Source organism: Nilaparvata lugens, chromosome 3 (genome assembly GCF_014356525.2).
Source record: "Nilaparvata lugens isolate BPH chromosome 3, ASM1435652v1, whole genome shotgun sequence".
Classification (NCBI taxonomy): Eukaryota; Metazoa; Arthropoda; class Insecta; order Hemiptera; family Delphacidae; genus Nilaparvata; species Nilaparvata lugens.
This window is the reverse complement of record NC_052506.1, coordinates 81,455,192-81,476,040: the sequence shown is the minus strand read 5'-3', so window position 1 is coordinate 81,476,040 and position 20,849 is coordinate 81,455,192. Positions and strand designations below refer to the sequence as shown.

General features: G+C 38.0%; 1 protein-coding gene across 3 annotated transcripts in view; it reads left to right on the top strand.

Moving 5' to 3' along the window:
- Window positions 1–20,849, top strand: part of LOC111060758 (venom dipeptidyl peptidase 4-like) — an 81,530-nt gene that overhangs the window by 14,673 nt on the left and 46,008 nt on the right. For all 3 annotated transcript variants that reach the window (XM_039424772.1, XM_039424774.1, XM_039424773.1), the window contains 2 exons: window positions 258–310; window positions 5,898–6,094. In XM_039424772.1, the coding sequence (XP_039280706.1) occupies window positions 258–310; window positions 5,898–6,094 (250 nt within the window). The remainder of the gene's footprint in view (window positions 1–257; window positions 311–5,897; window positions 6,095–20,849) is intronic.

Below are 20,849 nucleotides of genomic sequence, written 5' to 3'. Positions count from 1 at the left end.
AACCTTTGAAGATGAATTGATTTGGAGATTAGAGAGAGGGGTAGATGTGGGCCTCTTCTGTAATAGGAATCTATGAGAGGAAACAAAAACTTTATATTTTTCCACTAAGAAACCTTGTTGATAGAATTTTAGAAGCATTGATTTTCAATTCCTTTTGACATAGTCTAATAACTCATGATAATTTGAGGCACTGGAGGCAGAAATCATGTGAGGTTTATCTTTAGGATTATTATTTATCTTGCCAAATTACATTTCAGGTTTATGCAAATTCACACTTATGTATTACCACTGTCATAGAAATGAAATCTGGGTGAGTTGCCATCATGCTTTTTTTGGTGTTCTACTCGATAAGTAATGATTTTATTGTACATTTTAATGTGATAATGATCATCTTTCCAACTCAAATCCTACAAAATCCCAGCAGAGTTTTCTTTGCACAGTTTGCAAGAAAACTCTTACTTTCCAAAAGAGATATGAGTGAAATATGATAATTGTTTGCTTATTATAGTCCAATATGTGTACTGTACATATTAATAGGTGCTGGGATGAGAGTTGAGAGATGAATTCTGACTCAATGGATATTGATACAATATTATTGTTTGGACTATTTGACAGTACTAAATTATGTCATAGCTGAGTATTTAAAATCCACCAATGAGAGTAAATATTAAAATTTAATGTGAATTGAAAAGTTGGAAGTATGGTTGTAAAAGAATAGGGGAGGATCCAGACCCACTTGCTTGCCAGATGTCACCAGGGATGCTCACCAATTTTGAGAGCATAAGATCAGATCCCTTTTTAAATAATTTCACATAAAAAATTCAAAGTTGTTTAAATAATTAAAAATTAAATTCCATAAGACTCAGTAAGGTTGTAGTATGACATGTGTCATTAAATTTGAATAATCACATTGGAGAAGACGACAGCAGCCCACCAGAAAAGGCCTAGGACACCGAAAAGAATCCAAATCACCATCGTAATTGTGAAAAATCAACACATGAGTTTATTTGAAAAGTTATTAAGGAGGGCCCTCAGTGCTATGAAATAATCACAGTTAAATAAAGCTAGCTCGTTGAAGGGTTATTTAAGTATTAAAATTGATATTGAGATTAGCGCAAATATTAAAACATAAAGGGAATATTATTAAGAACAATTTATGAGATTAAATATTTAAGTATGCACAGATGAAATATTTATTAATATTTGATTTATCATATATGCTCACTCATATATCTTTTTTATCAGTATTTTTTTAGAATTTTTATGAAGCTCATGTTTATAGGATAAATTTATTTATCTGAATTCTTTATTCTTTATTGATTGATATAATAAGTATACATCATATAAATGATAGGGAGAGGAAAAATAAGGTAATTCCACCAGAGGCTGAACCCAAGCCCTGAGATATATTTTAATATTTATATTTTTCATATTTATTGGAAGTGAGATTGATAAATTTCATTTGACAAGCAATAGCAAGTCAACAACTGAGCTGTATAAATTGAAAGAATGTATGCTGATTAAAAAAGCACATGATATATCAATTAATGCAAATAAGCAAAGTATATTTTTTTAGTGAGCTGTCTGTGATATTTTTTCTTAACCCACCGCCGGGCATGCCATTCCTAGTCACACGACCGGGCTCCATGTGAAATTTTAGAAAACCAATATTTCCATCAATATGTTTGTTACCGTATCTGTAAGTGGGAAATTATGAATGAAGAAAGATCTTTGTTTTTGCCATCATTCACATTTATTACATAGCCTTAAATTTCTAACACAATATAAAAACTGAACAGAATGTACACAAAATAAAAGTGTTGGTCAATAATAAGTCAATAAGTTGGTAAAATAGTTGTTAATATGTACAAAATTGAAATTCATATTAGACCAAGTAAGTAAGGCCATTAATTTTTGTCTGTTTAATCATCATCATTTTCGGCACTGCATGTCTGGCACACAATTTCCCTTGCAGAATGACTCTTGCATACATGCTTGAAACATTTGTTGCACTTAACTGTAGTGTTATTCCATTTGTGACCTCCACATAGATGACAGGGTCCAACTCTTCTTTCAATTTCTTGATTGCGAGCAGGTTCTTACCGATATTTTTTGAGAAACAGCTTTACATAATTAGAAAGATTTGTCATTGTTGCCCATACACAAAGGTGACAGTTCATCAGCCCAAAAGACAAGGCTTTCAGAAAATCTTTTCTTCGAGTCACCCTCTGAGGGTGGTTGCTGAAAAATATTACTCCAGCATTTATCGCACTTATGTCAAGAAAACGGAAAAAACATACCATTGGCCATCGCTTTGTAATCCTTGATGTTGGATATGATGCACACATTTTGTCAACTATGTCAACTCCACCTTTAGTTCTGTTGTAATCAATATTTATCAAAGATTTATTTGTGGCCTCATCGATTTCATCTGAATCATGCATTGTTGATAGCAAAATAACGCCTTTATTAACTTTTGTCATCACAGAAACAAGTGTCATGTCGTATTGAAATGCAAAAAGGCATGAACTTATTGGTCGTGGCTTCATTGGTAATAGTTCAGGGGGAATTTCTCTCTTGTTATTTTTTAGAGTTCCTAGAAATGTGATGCCATTTTCTAGCAAGTAAGTAGCCAATGGATAACTGCTGTAGTAGTTGTCTGTAGTCAGATTGCGATGGGAATTTTTGATAGGGTCAATCAGTTGTTTTACCACATCTGAATTTGACTTTTCATGTGGGCCTGGTCTTTGTTTTCCACAGAACAATTCAACACTCCAAATATAAAAGGTTTGGCTATCACATAATGCATAATATTTCAGGCCATACTTGACAGGCTTATTTGGAATATATTGAACAAACCCACATCACCCACAAAATGAAACTAACATTTCATCGATTGTAACAAACTTGCCAAGACTATAACTTTTTTGACAGTTGTTCACAAATTGAGTACATAAATCTCTAATGGCTGTGATCCTGTCAGTTTTTTCTCTCTCATTTCATGTGTGAATGTTATCAAAACTGAGACAGTGCAATAAGAATAGAAAATGCTTGTAACTGAAAACAGCTCAGAGAATAGGCATACCTGTTCCATCACTATTCCACAGTTCAAGACAATCGGTGTGCTTTCCTTTTTTTACACCTATGAGAAATAGCACACCAATCAAAGCCATTATTTCTGATCGATTGGTATCTTTGCAATCCCTTTCTCTTGAGTAGTTTGTACTTGAAAGTTTTTTATCAATGAAAATATTTGTATTTGTTACTATTGAATCAATCATTTCTATATAAAAAAATTTCAAAAAAGCATCCATCTCAGTAGCAGTTTCCCTAGCCACCTGTTTAGGACCTGGAAAAACTTTTATTATATTTTTTCTTTTACCCTGCCCTGTGATGCAACTGGTTTGCTGCACCACATAGTTTCCAAATCCTTGCCAATGAAAAATTTAAAATCTTCATCCAAATCATCATTAGGGTTACCTTGTACTCCATCAGGGGCTATCTCCATAGGTTCATCAATATCTAATTCAACAGATATGTCAGATTCGCTTTCTTCAGTCTGTTGGTGCACCACTTCTTCTTCAAATTTGTTCTCCAAATCTGAATCATCAAAAATGTTCTCTTCTCCACGCTCCTCATCAGACGATTCATGGAGAAAATGGAGAATATCATCATCATGTAGGCCTGCATTTCGTTCCCTGCAAAAAATAAACAAATAAAGAACATGTAAAATCTTGTATGTACCAGGTATTGTATCTAAAACAAAAATTGATTCTTCAAATCCATTTGAATCATACATTTATTTGTTATAAACAAATAGAAATAATGTAAAATCTTGTATGTACCAAGTATTGTATCTAAAACAAAAATTGATTCCATAAATTCATCTGATTTATTCAATTATTTATCATGAACAAATAAAAATAATATGAAATCTTGTATGTACCAGGTATTGTATCAAAAACAAAGATTGATTCTACAAATTTATTTGATTTATTTATATTTATGTATTTATTTATTTATATGAATACACAATGTGTGAGCATACAGGGAAACACCAAAAATTGCTCCCCGATCAACGTAATTAAAATATAAAAGCATTTTACAGTAAACTTGAGACAGTTTTCTTTAGAGTAACATTTTTCAGTAGTATGATGGTAATAAACATAATATATTATACTTACATGTTTACTGGGTGAAGTTTTCTGATTATAATTCTGTGTAACAGCTAGCTAAAAAGTGTAACATCACCAGGCACGCGCTGCACTCTGTGCAGCATTTAATGACCTCACTCATTTGTTTCTCAACTGCGACTGAATGGATATAAACTGATGAGTGCTGCTAGTGCAGAAACAATGAAAAAATGATGAACTAGGATTACTCCTAGCTCCCAAGACATTATTTCAATGCATTCCAGTGTAATTTGCAAAACTACCGACTTGCCGCACGGAGTGCGGCAGTGCGCCTGGCGGTGGGTTAATATATATATTTTCTCTCATTATTATTTCTACTTTTGTTGCTCTATTTTTTATTATTGCTTGTTGATATTTTCATGTAATTATATATTTTTATTTGTTGAATGGTATACCCTATATTTATGATCCTATCTTCATGCATGACCAATCTTGTTATAGTCTATTTTATTACCAGTATTGATGTATTATTTAAATTATCAACCAACTATATTCTTCATCAAATAAGTTGGATGAATCAGTGATATACAGAATTGATTACTAAATCTTTGGAAATACTATGTTCTCAAGATTTGCTTTAATTATTCAGAACAATCGCATCCGATTTGGAAGAACTCAAGGGTCATAGTATTAAGTTGCAGCAGCAATACAAATTAATAGAATTTATTGGGTATTCTGATTCTGCTCGGTATCATCTTACACTGCTGACCCCTTTGTCAGATGGTAGAGAGTGGCATTGGTGATGATACCATATTGTCTAGCACAAAAATCAGAGCCCTTATATCTATCTACCTCTCATGCAACATCTATATTTGTGGAGTCGACCAAATCAGTCATGAGAACTGTGAACTGTTGAAGCAGCCATCAAAGACAGATAATTATTCGAGCTCCTAGAAGAGCTGGTAAGAAACTGGTGGTATTTTTCTTTCAGGAGTCACAAAAATATTTGTGTTATCCAAAAATCTTTGCTCTACCAACTGCGGCCAAGCAGGGCACAAAATATAACATCACAATATCTATATTGACTGGACTAAACAGGGTAAACAGGTAGATGGAATTTCGATGAGCGCTACCAATCGAAAATTATTTGTCAGCCCAGGAATCGAACTCAGTACCTCCCAATTGCCGGTCAGGAATGCTTACCCTTACACCAATAGAGTGAGCGCTATTATCCACAGATTGTCAGTTTGGTGTAAGGTAAGCATTCCTGACTGGCAATTGGGAGGTACTGGGTTCGATTCCCGGGCTGACAAATAATTTTTGAATAGTAGTGCTAATCGAAATTCCATTTACCTGTTTACCCTGTTGTCAATATTTGCAGTAGCAGAAGTCTTCGAGGTGAATTACAGCATTTAATTTGGATTTTCGTTTAATAATGATAATTAATTAATTAGCATTTCAATAACTGCAATATCTCAGTAGTAATTTCCATCTGTAGAGAGGCTGGCCGCTATGACTTCGTATAAAGTGAGTGCTGCTATCCAAAGATTGTCAGTTTGGTGTAAGGGTAAGCATTCCTGACCGGCAATTGGGAGGTACTGGGTTTGATTCCCGGACTGACAAATAATTTTTGAATAGTAGCCCTCATCGAAATTCAATCTACCTGTTTACCCTGTTGTCAATACTTGCAGTAGCAGAAGTCTTCGAGGTGAATTACAGCATTTAATTTGGATTTTCGTTTAATAATAATCATATTTTTTCTAGTGTTCAGCACATTCTTGCTGGTGGAGAACCTGTGCAAATTGCTCGGTTTGTAACCAAATCCAATGCAGTTATTTACGTGTTCAAAAATGATATTTACTATACAGAGCCGCCCTATTCTCCCAATACTGTTGTCAGGTTGACATTGAATGGAGTGCCAGGTGTTATATTTAATGGAGTCTGCGACTGGGCTTATGAAGGTAATTGAAAATTAACCAACTTTCACAGTCAAGGGAATTGTAATCAATAAATTTATGTGAAAGTTTATGAATTGAATAAAAATAAAAATAGAAATCTAAGTACAATTCTTAATTACTTGATAATGGCATCATATAGCCAGAATATGTTCTGACTGAACAATATTTAAAAAGGGTACTAAGATTTCTATTTTTATCAATATTTAAGAGTAGCCCTAAAGGAAAAATCTGGTGTGGTACTCTCACACAACTTTCCTTGCTCATATTTGAAACTACGATCAGACTTCTGTATATATGTATATATAATTGTTTCCAAAGTACTTTTTCTTTGTGTGAATAATTGTGAAATTCAATGATTTTTTTAGTCGTCATTTTTTCAAAGTCATCAAAAAAGCTGTTCTACAGATGAAATATCTCGACTATGTGTTCTTTTTATGAACTGCGCTACCTACCTACCTCATGCACGAGGAGGAGGTTACTAAGTCCATTTCCCAAGGATGGGGTGGACCCCCCATTGGTTTCCCAGAAAGGAGACTCATGCCAGTTGATAGAGCTGATAAATAACTATACAGGGTATGAATTTGAAAAAAATCGGTTAAGTTATTTTTGAGAAAATCGTGAAAAACATGGTTTTTTAGTAATTATCCACCATTTTTCTCGAGAATATTACGGAGGTCCTGCAATTCTCCCAGGAAAAAAACTCATGTCATTTGATAGGGCTTATGAATCGTTAATGAGAAACATGGTTTTTTAGTCATCATCCGCCATTTTTATCAAGAATATTACAGAGCTCATTGAATTTTCCCAGAAATGAGACTCATGCCAGTTGATAGTGCTTATGAATATCTATCCTTGGTATGAATTTGAAGAAAATCGGAGCCGTTTTCGAGAAAACCATGAGAAACATGGTTTTTTAGTCATTATCCGCCATTTTTATCAAGAATATTACAGAGCTCATTGAATTTTCCCAGAAATGAGACTCATGCCAGTTGATAGTGCTTATGAATATCTATCCTTTGTATGAATTTGAAGAAAATCGTTGGAGCCGTTTTCGAGGAAACGGTGAAAAACATGGATTTTTAGTCATTATCCGCCATTTTTCTCAAGAATATTACGGAGCTCCTGAAATTTTCCCAGAAATGAGACTCACTCAAGTTGATAGGGCTTATAAATAGCTATCCATGGTATAAATTTGAAGGAAATCGTTAAATCCGTTTCGAGAAAACCGTGAAAAACATTGATTTTTAGTCATATCCACCATTTTTCTCAAGAATATTACGGAGCTCCTGAAATTTTCCCAGGAATGAGACTCATGTCAATTGATAGTGCTTATAAATAGCTATACATGGTATAAATTTGAAGAAAATCGTTAGAGCCGTTTTCGAGAAAAACGTGAAAAACTTGGTTTTTTAGTAATTATCCGCCATTTTTTCCGTCATCTTGAAATGGATTTTATTGAATTTCTTATTGTCGGATCCTCATGGTATAAGAACCTTAAGTTTAAAATTTCAAGTCAATCGGTTAATTAGGAATGGAGTTATCGTGTTCACAGACATACACACATACACACACACACACACATACACACATACACACACACACACACACACACACTTACACACACACAGACCAACACCCAAAAATCATTTTTTTGGACTCAGGGGACCTTGAAACGTATAGAAAACATGAAATTAGGATACCTTAATTTTTTTTGGAAAGCAATACTTTCCTTACCTATGGTAATAGGGCAAGGAAAGTAAAAAAGACAGTTTATGAAGTGTTATTCATCAATTTATTTTGATATTATGGAGGTGATGTTGTAATAAATTTCCATATTCAATGATAATGACTTTGAATATTGTAAAAGCCACTGATTCTTCAAAATAATTTTAGAATTTGTTGAATGAGATGAATGAATAGTTTATGATATCTCTCCAGGAACTATAACATTACAACATGACAGATAGCTTGACAACTTGACTGATAACTTTACAAATAGATCTGAAGATAACTTCATAGACACCTCTATAAAACACTCTACAAATATAGCTCCACAGGTAACTTTACAGATAACTTTAGCCAGATAACTCTCCAGGAGAGAGTCATGGACAACAGTTTGTTATCTTGGTCTTGTATCAGATAAAGGTAGGTAGAAATCTGTGGAAAAATAGTTTCGATGTGGCTCCCAGAACGATGCCCATGTAAGAATGGTATATTTGGCATCTAGGACCGTAAATAAGACTTTTCTGACTCGAAATCGGTTTTCAAGTCCAAGGCCATAGGCCAAGGACTAGAAAAGATTGAGAGCCGGAAACACATTTTAGCCTGTGGTGCGAACGCTATTTTTTGCCACACAAAAAATAAACAATATACAGAATAGTTTGGGCCATGCCTATTGTTCTTTCCCGATCATATTTATATGATTTGTAGTTGTATTCACTGAAAATGATGAAAAAAAAAATAGAAATACTTGGAGAATTTCCTGAAGACCAGATTACCTCAGATTTGCTAGAGCTATGACTTTCCAGTTTTGCTGGTGTTTTGCAAGTATTTTTTTTCATTTTCAGTGAATAAAATTACAAATCATATAAATATGATTGGGAAAGAACAATAGGCAAGGCCCGAACTATTCTGTTCCCAAATTTTGATAATGTATCGCGTACACCCTGAGTAGCTTCAGAGGTGGGTGATCGATACCCAGGTGTTGCTCCTGGATGACTTCGCTCAGTCGTAATGTGGGCGGGGGAAGGAGGCAAGTCGAAGTTCCTCTTCCTTCTTCTTTGTGCCTCAGCTGGCGTGAACAGCACCTCCTGGTGCTTCTGACGGCGTGAAGGTCGCTCTCTTCTCTGATGACACCACTTTGATGTAATTTTGTATCGGCCTTATGGCCTCGGTTCCGCTCCAGTGAAGTAGGAAAAGGAAGGACAGACAGGATAGGGACGGCAGACAATGGTCCGCTGTGCCCTGAGGAGAAGGAAGAATAGGGACGGCAGACAACGGTCCGCTGTGCCCAAGGGAGAAGGAAGAATAGGGATGGCAGACAACGGTCCGCTGTGCCCTGGGGAGAAGGAAGAATAGGGACGGCAGACAACGGTCCACTGTGCCCTGAGGGGATGGAAAGAATAGGGACGGCAGACAACGGTCCACTGTGCCCTGAGGGAATGGAAAGAATAGGGATGGCAGACAACAGTCCGCTGTGCCCTGGGGAGAAGGAAGAATAGGGACGGCAGACAACGGTCTGCTGTGCCCTGAGGGGATGGAAAGAATAGGGACGGCAGACAACGGTCTGCTGTGCCCTGGGGAGAAGGAAGAATAGGGACGGCAGACAACGGTCTGCTGTGCCCTAGGGAGATGGGAGGACAGGGACGGCAGACAGCGGTCCGCTGTGCCCTAGGGAGATGGGAGGACAGGGACGGCAGACAACGGTCCGCTGTGCCCTAAGGAGATGGAAAGACAGGGACGGCAGACAATGGTCCGCTGTGCCCTGGGGAAATGGGAGGACAGGGACGGCAGATAACGGTCCGCTGTGCCCTAGGGTGATGGGAGGACAGGGACGGCAGACAATGGTCCACTGTGCCCGAGGGAGATGGAAGGTCAGGGACGGCAGACAACGGTCCGCTGTGCCCTAGGGAGATGGGAGAACAGGGACGGCAGACAACGGTCCGCTGTGCCCTAGGAGATGGAAGGTCAGGGACGGCAGACAACGGTCCGCTGTGCCCTAGGAAGATGGTGCGCCATCGGTACCTTCCTTATCTCCGCGGTCGGCTAGCTTTGCTGATAGCCGAGCGTCTTTCAATAATATTATTAACTATTTTCTCGTCACAATTTTACTTTGTGACACCCCACTCCTACTTGGGGGGGGGGGTGTTCGGAGCCCTCTATGGCACCACCTTTAAAGGCGTGAGCCATCTAGGCATCACCTTAAGAGGTGTACACCTCTCAGGCATCACCTTTAGAGGTGTATGCCACTCACTATGAGCAACATCTATGCCTGGTCCATGGGCACATATTTACACCGTCCATCTGGAAATTGGTCTTCCATGCGTGGCTTGCCAGCCCGTTTACGCTTACCAGGTGTTGAGACTCGGAGACACAACACTGGATCCTTATTCCTTGAGAGTCCTGGTTTGGGATCCTGGGACTGTGGGACTACTTCATTGGTAGTTGAAGACTGCGTTTGCTCTTCCACATCCATTTCAGTTGAGGAGGGTATTGACTCCTCCACATCCATGACAGTAGGGGGTGGTATTGACTCTTCCACATCCCTCTCGGATTCACCACTAGTGTTGGTGGCTGGGGCATGAATCGTGGCCTGGCGTTCAGAGTCAGTCATTTCATTCCTGTGATCCATCACTATGTTGCCCCAGGATGCTTGCCTTGGAACATATGACAACTCTGCTTTGCTATCAATCAAGGCATTGGGTTCGACTCTGTTCAAACCATCCTGCTTGAACATCCTTCTGTCGCGATCCTTGTTGTCCTGAGATTTGGATTGTACAGCTGATATTGTTGGGACTGCTGTTGTCTTAGTCCCCAATAAGAGAGATCGCGACATTATTAGCGGACTTGTAGGATTCAGTTGGGGAGGATCCCACTCTACCTCTCTCATGAATGTGTGAATATTCACTCTGTTTTCACGCATAAATTCCATGCCTAATAGCAACTCTTGTCCAAGTCCTTCCATTATAGACGCCACTAGTGGAACTGTGATTTGTCCTATAGTTACATTAGTTGTCAGCTTCCCATTTAATGGGGTAGACCGTCCATCAGCTAATATTGCTTGGTGACGTGCTGGTTCTTTCCGTATCATCCCTATTTTCTGGAGGACTTCATAGACCTCGTTACTCATATAATTAGCTTCAGCGCCAGTATCTAGCAATGCCCGACACTTTTTACCGCCGATTGTCACGGTGATAAATAGTCTGTTGTCCCTTGATGACTCTTCAATCACAGGAATCCTTTGTGCCGTTCGCATCACTGCTGTCTTGTTTGGAATCTTATTCTCCTTTTGCTCATCACAGGCACATTCCAGTGCTCTCCTTCCGCACCTTTTACATGGCAGGATTTCGGGACAGTTTGATCTCCAGTGCCCCGGTCTCTTGTATTGCCCACACATGGGTTCAGACTCACTAAGAGATGGTCTGTTACTAGTAGGGGTTATAACTGTCTCAACCTTGAGCCTTGTAATCTTTTTTGTGTCCTCAATCATGTGAACTCTCGAATTCTGTCTATTCTGTTTCTCCTCTGCTTTTATTTGTTCATACTCCCTCGCGAATTTTTCCAATTCGTTGATACTATGAACATCTGATTGCCGAATATACAATTTGTACCATGGGAGGAGATTCTTATACACTCTCTGTAATTTATTCTCGTCTGTAAAACCTCCTCGACACCTCATGAGTGTCAGTACATCTTCGAGAAATTCGTCAAACGATTCACCTTCCCTTTGCTTCCTTGCCTGAATTAGATTCTCGAGGTCCTCCTCATAGGTAAGTGGGTAGTAGCGTGATCTGAAATCTGTCACAAAATTGTCCCATGATTTCCACTGGTCACGACGATTACACATCCATAGAGTAGCTTTACCAACTAGTAATTCAGGAAGGGCAACTAGTAGTTGGTTGCCAGTAAGCCCATAGGCTTGTTGTAGCTCGTCTAGCCTTTCTAGAAAGCTGGGAGCATCTGATTGGCCATCAAAAGACAGTCTCCAGCTTCTTACTTTGTCACATACCGCCCCTGGGTCCATGAGGGGGTTTGTGTGAATGTTGGTTCCAACTTCAGCATGAGTACCTGTTGCTGAGTGTCCAGATTCCTCACTGCTTCCGCTCACTATTCTGGGTCTTGGGCTGGGATAACATACAGCCATTTTCTTATGTTGTTCTACTAACAACCTTCTCAACTCGGCAAGTGTTCCAGATGACACTATGCCCCAATCTTGTAGAAGATTAAAAGCTTCATCCTTTTTCAATCTATAGATTCAGGAAACTCTGGGGTCGGCTATCACCTCGGGGTTTATGTCTTCAACCGACTGATCCTCTATCAGCTCCTGGTGCTGAGCATCTAAAACAGCCTCGCCTTGTTCACTCATGATGATTCTCACTTCGTTGCCTCGTGCCCCACGTTGGGCGCCAACCTATCACGTAAACCCTGAGTAGCTTCAGACGTGGGTGATCGATACCCAGGTGTTGCTCCTGGATGACTTCGCTCAGTCGTAATGTGGGCGGGGAAAGGAGGCAAGTCGAAGTTCCTCTTCCTTCTTCTTTGTGCCTCAGCTGGCGTGAACAGCACCTCCTGGTGCTTCTGACGGCGTGAAGGTCGCTCTCTTCTCTGATGACACCACTATGATGTAATTTTGTATCGGCCTTACGGCCTCGGTTCCGCTCCAGTGGAGTAGGAAAAGGAAGGACAGACAGGATAGGGACGGCAGACAACGGTCCGCTGTGCCCTGGGGAGAAGGAAGAATAGGGACGGCTGACAACGGTCCGCTGTGCCCTAGGGAGAAGGAAGAATAGGGACGGCAGACAATGGTCTGCTGTGCCCTGGGGAGAAGGAAGAATAGGGACGGCAGACAACGGTCCGCTGTGCCCTGAGGGGATGGAAAGAATAGGGACAGCAGACAACGGTCCGCTGTGCCCTGGGAGAAGGAAGAATAGGGACGGCAGACAATGGCCCGCTGTGCCCTGGGGAGAAGGAAGAATAGGGATGGCAGACAACGGTCCGCTGTGCCCTGAGGGGATGGAAAGAATAGGGACGGCAGACAACGGTCCACTGTGCCCTGGGGAGAAGAAAGAATAGGGACGGCAGACAACGTTCCGCTGTGCCCTAGGGAGACAGGTAGATGGGAGGACAGGGATGGCAGACAGCGGTCCGCTGTGCCCTAGGGAGAAGGAAGAATAGGAACGGCAGACAACAGTCCGCTGTGCCCTGGGAAGAAGGAGGACAGGGACGGCAGACAACGGTCCGCTGTGCCCTGGGGGAATGGAAGGTCAGGGACGGCAGACAACGGTCCGCTGTGCCCTAGGGAGATGGGAGGACAGGGACGGCAGACAACGGTCCGCTGTGCCCTAAGGAGATGGAAAGACAGGGATGGCAGACAATGGTCCGCTGTGCCCTGGAGAAATGGGAGGACAGGGACGGCAGATAACGGTCCGCTGTGCCCTAGGGTGATGGGAGGACAGGGACGGCAGACAACGGTCTGCTGTGCCCTAGGGAGATGGAAGGTCAGGGATGGCAGACAATGGTCCGCTGTGCCCTAGGGAGATGGGAGGACAGGGACGGCAGACAACGGTCCGCTGTGCCCTAGGGAGATGGAAGGTCAGGGACGGCAGACAACGGTCCACTGTGCCCTAGGGAGATGGGAGGACAGGGACGGCAGACACCGGTCACAGAGAAGAGGACAGAGAACTCATCTAATGTTACGCTTAATTGGTGACCAGCAGTGTAGAGTGGGTATGGAGGGGGGTAAAATGGGTGACTAACAGTTAGTTCTTCAACTCGCTACGAGAGATCAGTACCATCGACAGGCCTTCCCCGCTAATTCAGAAATCCCCCTCCAACAGTTGTAGTACTCTGTCACCTTCTCCCCTTGCTCCGCTATTATGATTCCACATCCACATTCAACAAAATAAAAACAAGTCACGATTGGCAATTATCCAATATTACTAGTAGATGATCGGCTTGCTCTGCTCTGCTCTGCTGTCTTTTCAATTTTATGAAGCGCATACACGCACACATGCACACACCATACAGTGAATCACACACTAGTACAGTAACTTCTCAGAGAGGAGAAAGGAAAATATATTTTCTGTGTGATACTACAGTACTCCATAATTTCCCTCTCAGTATTATCTCATGCTGCTGATATCAACATAAAAGCTGTTGTTCCTTTTCCAATATAATTCATAATAAGTTTGGAATTATTTTATTTCTATGAATGCATAAATAAATAAATAAACGAGTCAATTCTATTACACATTGGCAAATAATCTGATAATGAGATCCTTCCAGATTAATTTTTATCAATGATTAAATTGAGGCTCCATCAATTATTGTTATACTTTTTTTCAATTCAAAGTGAAACTTCAAATCAAATAATTTATTATTAAATCACCATACCATCTATTCATATGATTAGTCCATTAATAAAAATCAAAGTCAAATAAAATTATTCTTTATATCTTCTGGATTAATTGTAACTTACTGGAAACTGGGTATACAGAAAAAAATATTTCATGCTTTTTTCTATTTGACTACTTGCTAGACAGCCATATTTATTTCTGAGTACAAAATTCATAAACTCAAATAATGAATAGATCACGAAGAAAACAGAAACCTCCATAATTTATTTCCTTTCAATAATATATTTTATAGAAAAGAAATATAAAGTAATAAATTTGTTGACAGTGTGTGACATAATATATCCCAGAATGACAATTCAATTTAATTCAATGGAATTGATGAATGCAAATTATATAAAAATCTGCATAATAAATAATTTACACATTCTATGAAACTTATTTAATAATAGGCTATATCAAATAATAAATAGTCTATTATTTTTGAAATTACTATAACCCACTATTCGCTATCACTATATGAAAAATTACTAATAACTACTGATACTATTCTAGCATATTATGATAATATACGGTTAAAAGAATTTATCTTTTTTCTATCTGTATGAACTTGTGACCCCTGTGGTTCAGAGAACTCGCTCAAGAACGGTTTTGCATTGTAATCTTTGAAACCCTCAACTTTTGATTATACAGAGTTTATGAAAATTACTAAAGCTGCTAAATATTTCTCTTACAATAATAATTTGACTGCAGTTTCCATTGGGAATGTTATTTGAAATGAAAAATTACTCTAAAAATATTACTCTGTCGCTTCAACAACTTTGACACTCAAAGATTTTTTTAAATGTTTGATACATGATTTCGATACATAGTTCCAAGAGAAAATAAATAGCCAAAACCGCAAATTGATAATTATATCAACCCATATCATTTTGTTGATACAAAAGTTGTAAAGTATAATGAACCAGCTAAAATCATATTATGTCAGTGTGTGTGGTTGCTCCCAAATCAACGTTAGTAGACAGTCTACTAACTTTGCTCCCAAATAACCTCAGATGATGTTATGAATGAATGAATGGAAAAACTGTAGTAATTGCATGCAAAGAATTCTTCAGCTGACCAAATGATAGATCATAACAATTTTTTTCTAATGCACTTTCAATGTTATTTTTATATCCTGAAAAAGGACAAAAGAGTGAGTCAATTTGTTGTCCAACAAACTTGGCCTGTAAAAGGGTTCGGAGAATACGTGTTCATAATTTGAGAAGATTGATCAATTCTTCCTAAAGTTATTGTAGAACATACAAACAGACAGACAACGACTTTGTCCTTCAGTAAGTCAAAAGTTAAAACTCACGCTAGTTCAATAATTATTCTATACAAAGCCACTATAAATGAACAAAATATATTTACCAAGCTTAATTTATCATGAATACCAATAGAATATATGAGCCCAAAGTTAAACAATAATATTCAACATTCCATAATAACATCTATATTCACAACCAGAATAGAAAATACTTCGAAATTCATCAGTCCTTTAATGTTACGAAAAGCAATACTATGAAAATGAAAATACAGTCGAACCTCTGTATAACGAAGTCGATTATCCCGAGAAAAAATTCGCGGCTGAGAGGTATTCGTTATTGAGAGGTTCTGTCAAGAAAACTGCCACGATCCTATGGATCTTAATATAATATCGTACCACCCTATCTTCTTCCTACCTGAATTGCCATTATTTTTAGTCTATTGACCTTTCTGCTGAAACTAAAGAATTCCTTGAAAATGACCGTCTGCTTCCTATATACACTACACTTTGTATGTTGAAGTCAAGAAAAAACTTTGTTGTTGAGAGGTCCGAAATTCGTTAAATAGAGGTAAATAAGCAGCAAAAACTCTAAAATGTCATGGGACCAGGTAAAAATTCGTCGTGTAGAGGATTTCGTTAGGTGGAGGTTTGTTATAGAGAGGTTCGACTGTATATTAGTTTGTTCAACATCCTACAGTTTATAATAGACAGGCCCTTATTGACAATTACTTGTGAATAGCTCCTCGAATAACAATGTTTTGAAATACTATTGTTCACGTAGGCTTCAGCAACACCTTTCTGCAAGAAGGGCGTTGGCAGTTGTGCGTGTGTCAAACTGGTTGGAATCTACAATCTACAAATTGACACCCTGCCTCACTAGAGCAACTGTTCAAAGGTAGTTTACAAAGAATGGCTGTCACGAAAGGCAATTCATTCATTTTAAACAAAGACAGCTCATTATTTGACATTGCAGTTGAGAGCGTATTGGAATATCAACATACAATATGATAAACAATATAAAACTAAATTTCGTATTAGGTGGATAAAACAATTCTTTTAGACTCAGTATGAGAAGCAGAAGGTGATATAATTGAAAAAAATAAAATATCCCTAATTCCATGTGCTAAAAATTTTTGTTGGAGAAGATGGAGATGAAGCCCTACCAGACTGTTCTAGGGTCCCAAACTTTGTCCAGGTATTCTATTGTCTAGGCCTACTAGGGGTGGATGCGTTTGTAATCGTGTTATCATGGTTCACTGCAGTTATCCTACAAACTTGTCCTGCACACTCGCACAAGCGCCAATTACAGAGCGGAGGTGCTCAATTAATTAAATTATTAATTAATTAATTAATTCACACCTAATTTACTAATTATTAATCAATTATTTATAATCAATTAATTAAATTGAGGTGACATGGTCAATCACTTTATTATACAATTTTCGTTTGGAAAACTATTTATAAACCTTGAAGATAACAGTAAATCTTTTAATTACCATTGTATCATAAAATCAGGAAACGGGTATTCTACTTTATATGGTTATGAAATGTTTCATAACTATTAGTTCGGAGAACAGTAGAACTCGCTACACTCACTAACATTTATACTCATACACGTCTGCCTATTCACACACAAACACACATACAAATTGGATTTAGAGTATGATGATATATGCAATAGGATCGGTGGAGAACGCTGAGAAATAGAAGTTCTCTACACTTTTGAGCTTAGAAGCACGATTGGAAAGATAAAAAATCTTACAAATAGACGAACGCTGATTGACTTGAAACATAGAATTCGCTTCGCTCATTCAATAAACATACCTCAATCTGGTCTCCAACCCATTCCAGCATATTGCAATTCCAAACAAAAACCTAACCCCCTAAGCTACCCAACTCTAATTTTTCAACACAAAAATCTGTAACATCAACATGCATGAGCATAACGCCCACACAGCCGCACACAATCATGAATGTTCTATTCTATCTGGTACGATTTGTAAGGTGAAAAAACATACTGTAATACCACGATAAATATGAAGTATTAAATCACTTATTTGAAATATGAAAATATAAAGATAAAACTAAGTGAAAAACATCAGTGAACAACAATATTTACAAAAAATATGAACATACTCTATCACTACGCTTGGCCCTTGATGGAAAAGCTTCCTTCTGACTTGAACGGTCTTTGGCCAAACCAAAAACCTATAAACCCTATAACCCCATTTTTTAGGGTTTGTATGCATAAGAGAAGTTCAGAACCAATTTTCGCATGCAACATTTCCTTGTACAGAGTGGCCCAAATACCTAATATGTCTGGTTCATTCTCCAGTTCTGAGCTATTACAATCAAATCCAGTGATTGGACAAAAAAAATCCTCTCTCTCCTTTTTTACTGTATATAAAATTCAGAATAAAATGGAATCATTCAGACCTCTATAACTTCAATCAGTTCTATCCTACAGTTTCTCCAAAACGAGTAGAATTTCATGGAAAATCAATTTTGATAAATCCTATAGTATTCAATCAACAATATCTTCCGATTGTCACAATTCAAAAATGAATAATTCAAAATCCTACTAGGTGTAATTTTGTGCTCTACAATCTGAGAACAGGTAGAACGCTCTATCTCAAAGATTTTCAGGACACCTCAAGGATCGAAATTTCATTCATAACTTTTGATACAATGTTTGGATCTTCCCGTACGCTCTTTCTTTTCGGCTTGTCAAGGTAGTTGGAAATCATATATCATGAGTCAAGTTCCTAAGAGAAATGGGAAATTTTTTGTTGAGTGTACACTGTACTTCAACCCATATTCCATACACAGAATAACGACAATTTATTTATTCAATGCTGCATATCTTATGAAATAATACAGATATAAAATCAAAATCTAGTCAAGGATGTGAGGAATTTCCTCCTCTTCTCACTCCAATCAACAATACTTTCGATTTCAATACCATTAGAAAGTTACAACCGATTGAAAAAGTGACGATTGAAGTTTTACCATTTTTTCGCAATTCCACTGTTAATCAAGAGTCTCTTAAACGAGGATCATACATCATAGAAACTCATGATTGGTTCTAAATTTTATTCTATAGGAGCTCAGTTACCATAAATATTTATCTTCAACTACTGTTTTCCATCTTAGAAATACCGAGATCGTGAATATGAGGAGAATATCTTCAATCTCTTGATATTTTCAAGTGATTGAATCGTACCGTGCGTCCAAGTGAACTATGAATAAAAATGATAAAATCAACAGCATTTTTTGCGTTTCAAGTTTATCAACATGGTCGGAATTGATTAGCAGATTCAGCCACAAAGTTTCTTCTAAAAGGTCATGAAGATTATTTCAAAATCGATTTACGATTTTAGTTTTGCTCTTTATTGCTCTACTTATAATTTTGTATTATATCAAGGAAAGGAAATACATTTACGACAAAAATACACATACATAATAACAGGGGTAGGTAAATCTTTTTAAAGAGTATCAATCAATTTCCTCCTTATAATATACAATGAAACTGGATGTTATTTTACTGAATGCTAAGAAGATAGTGGCTCTTATAAGTTTATAATGAGAGAAATTCATTGAATTTTCAAATTACTCCCTCTTCCCCAATCTCCCGCTAGACGGCTAGCCTAACAGCATTTAGCTCATATGCAAAATTAGAACTTTCCAGTTCCACTATGGGTACAGTCCATGAAAAAGGTTGACAATCATTGGCAATGGAATTGCCATTGTTTTCATTTTTTCAATGAAAACAAAAAGCAACTGAAATAATATTATTAAGGTTAACAATCTTTGGCTATTCAATGAAAAAAAAGTAACTGAAACAATATTATTGTTAATGAGCAGTTTTGACATCATTTATTAAAATCATTTTAGAACAATAATAGAGAAATATAATGCTGCATTACACAGCACCTCAAGAACATGTCATTATTAAAATTATTCCATGCTCTTTCTCAATTTTTAAGTTCAAAATCGCAATATTGTGGATTAAATTAGATTGATTTAAATTTTTTCAATTATTGAATTGAAGTACATAATGTAATAAAGTTACAAAATCTGGCCACTCATTCACTTATTGTTTTCTAGTTCTTGTTGATTAGAAATAAAAATTAATCCTCTTTGTCACTGGAGAAGCAGCGTTCATGCGATCTGGAGAGTTGAGAGTAGCAAGTGATTAGAATAAGAAAAATGAATGTCTAGTCTATGTACTATTAGCAAAACAATGACATACATGCCTCAAGCCACAAATGCTGTCAGCAGTTGTTTTGCTGGGGGGAGAGAGTGGTGTGAACTGGTTTGTTGGAGAGGGAAGTGTAGGATGCCAATGACTCCCCACTACGTCCCCCTTCTACAGTACTAACTCAGCTCAGACAGAAATCGTCATTTGCGTATACAAGCGCTTTCTACCGGTATAAGTGATACTACACATAAGGCGAAACAATAGTCGGTAAGAATGTTCCCTCTGATCTCTTCTCTGTGCAACGGTCCGCTGTGCCCTAGGGAGATGGAAGGTTAGGGACGTACGGCAGCCAACGGGCCGCTGTACAAGGACAGGAGGTCGGGGACGTACGGCAGCCAACGGGCCGCTGTACAAGGAGCAGGAAGGTTGTGAGTGGAATGCTGTGGTCTGGGGCTCGTCCGGCGTTTAAATACTCCCCCAAAGTGGAGGGGATGGAGTTGTGCCGCCGCCAGAGGCAGTGGAAATCGTCTTGATGCGCGGAAGATGGTGCGCCATCGGTACCTTCCTTATCTCCGCGGTCGGCTAGCTTTGCTGATAGCCGAGCGTCTTTCAATAATATTATTAACTATTTTCTCGTCACAATTTTACTTTGTGACAAATGAATAACACATCCGAAAAAATAGGTTGGTTTTAGTAGTTTCAAGTAGTTCCAAAATTATCCACCAGGTTTAGTTGTAAAAGCAGTACTTTGAGCTGGGTAGATTTCAGTTTGTCTGAATAACCTAAAATATTATGTTTCAATGAGGGAGGTTGAGTTTATACTTTTTTATTCTTTTAAATGGCAATAAGATATTATTATGAATAATTTGATTCTTGGATAATAAACACAAATAATGATTATTTTTTGGATCAGCTGTTGATTAGCGCACTTGAAATTTGGACAATCTGGATGTCAACAATGCTTGTTATTGGAAGTTGAGGTTAGAAGTTTTATCCTTCTATGAAAATCGAATTTGAATAGCTTATAATATATCTTATTTGTATTTCATTCATACAAATAGAATGATAGTATCTTTTTTCAAAATACTTTATTCAATCCCAGTAGTATAAACTGATTCAGTTTCATATACTATTTCGTAAAAATGTACACATCTAATCAGAATCAGCTGACTTCAA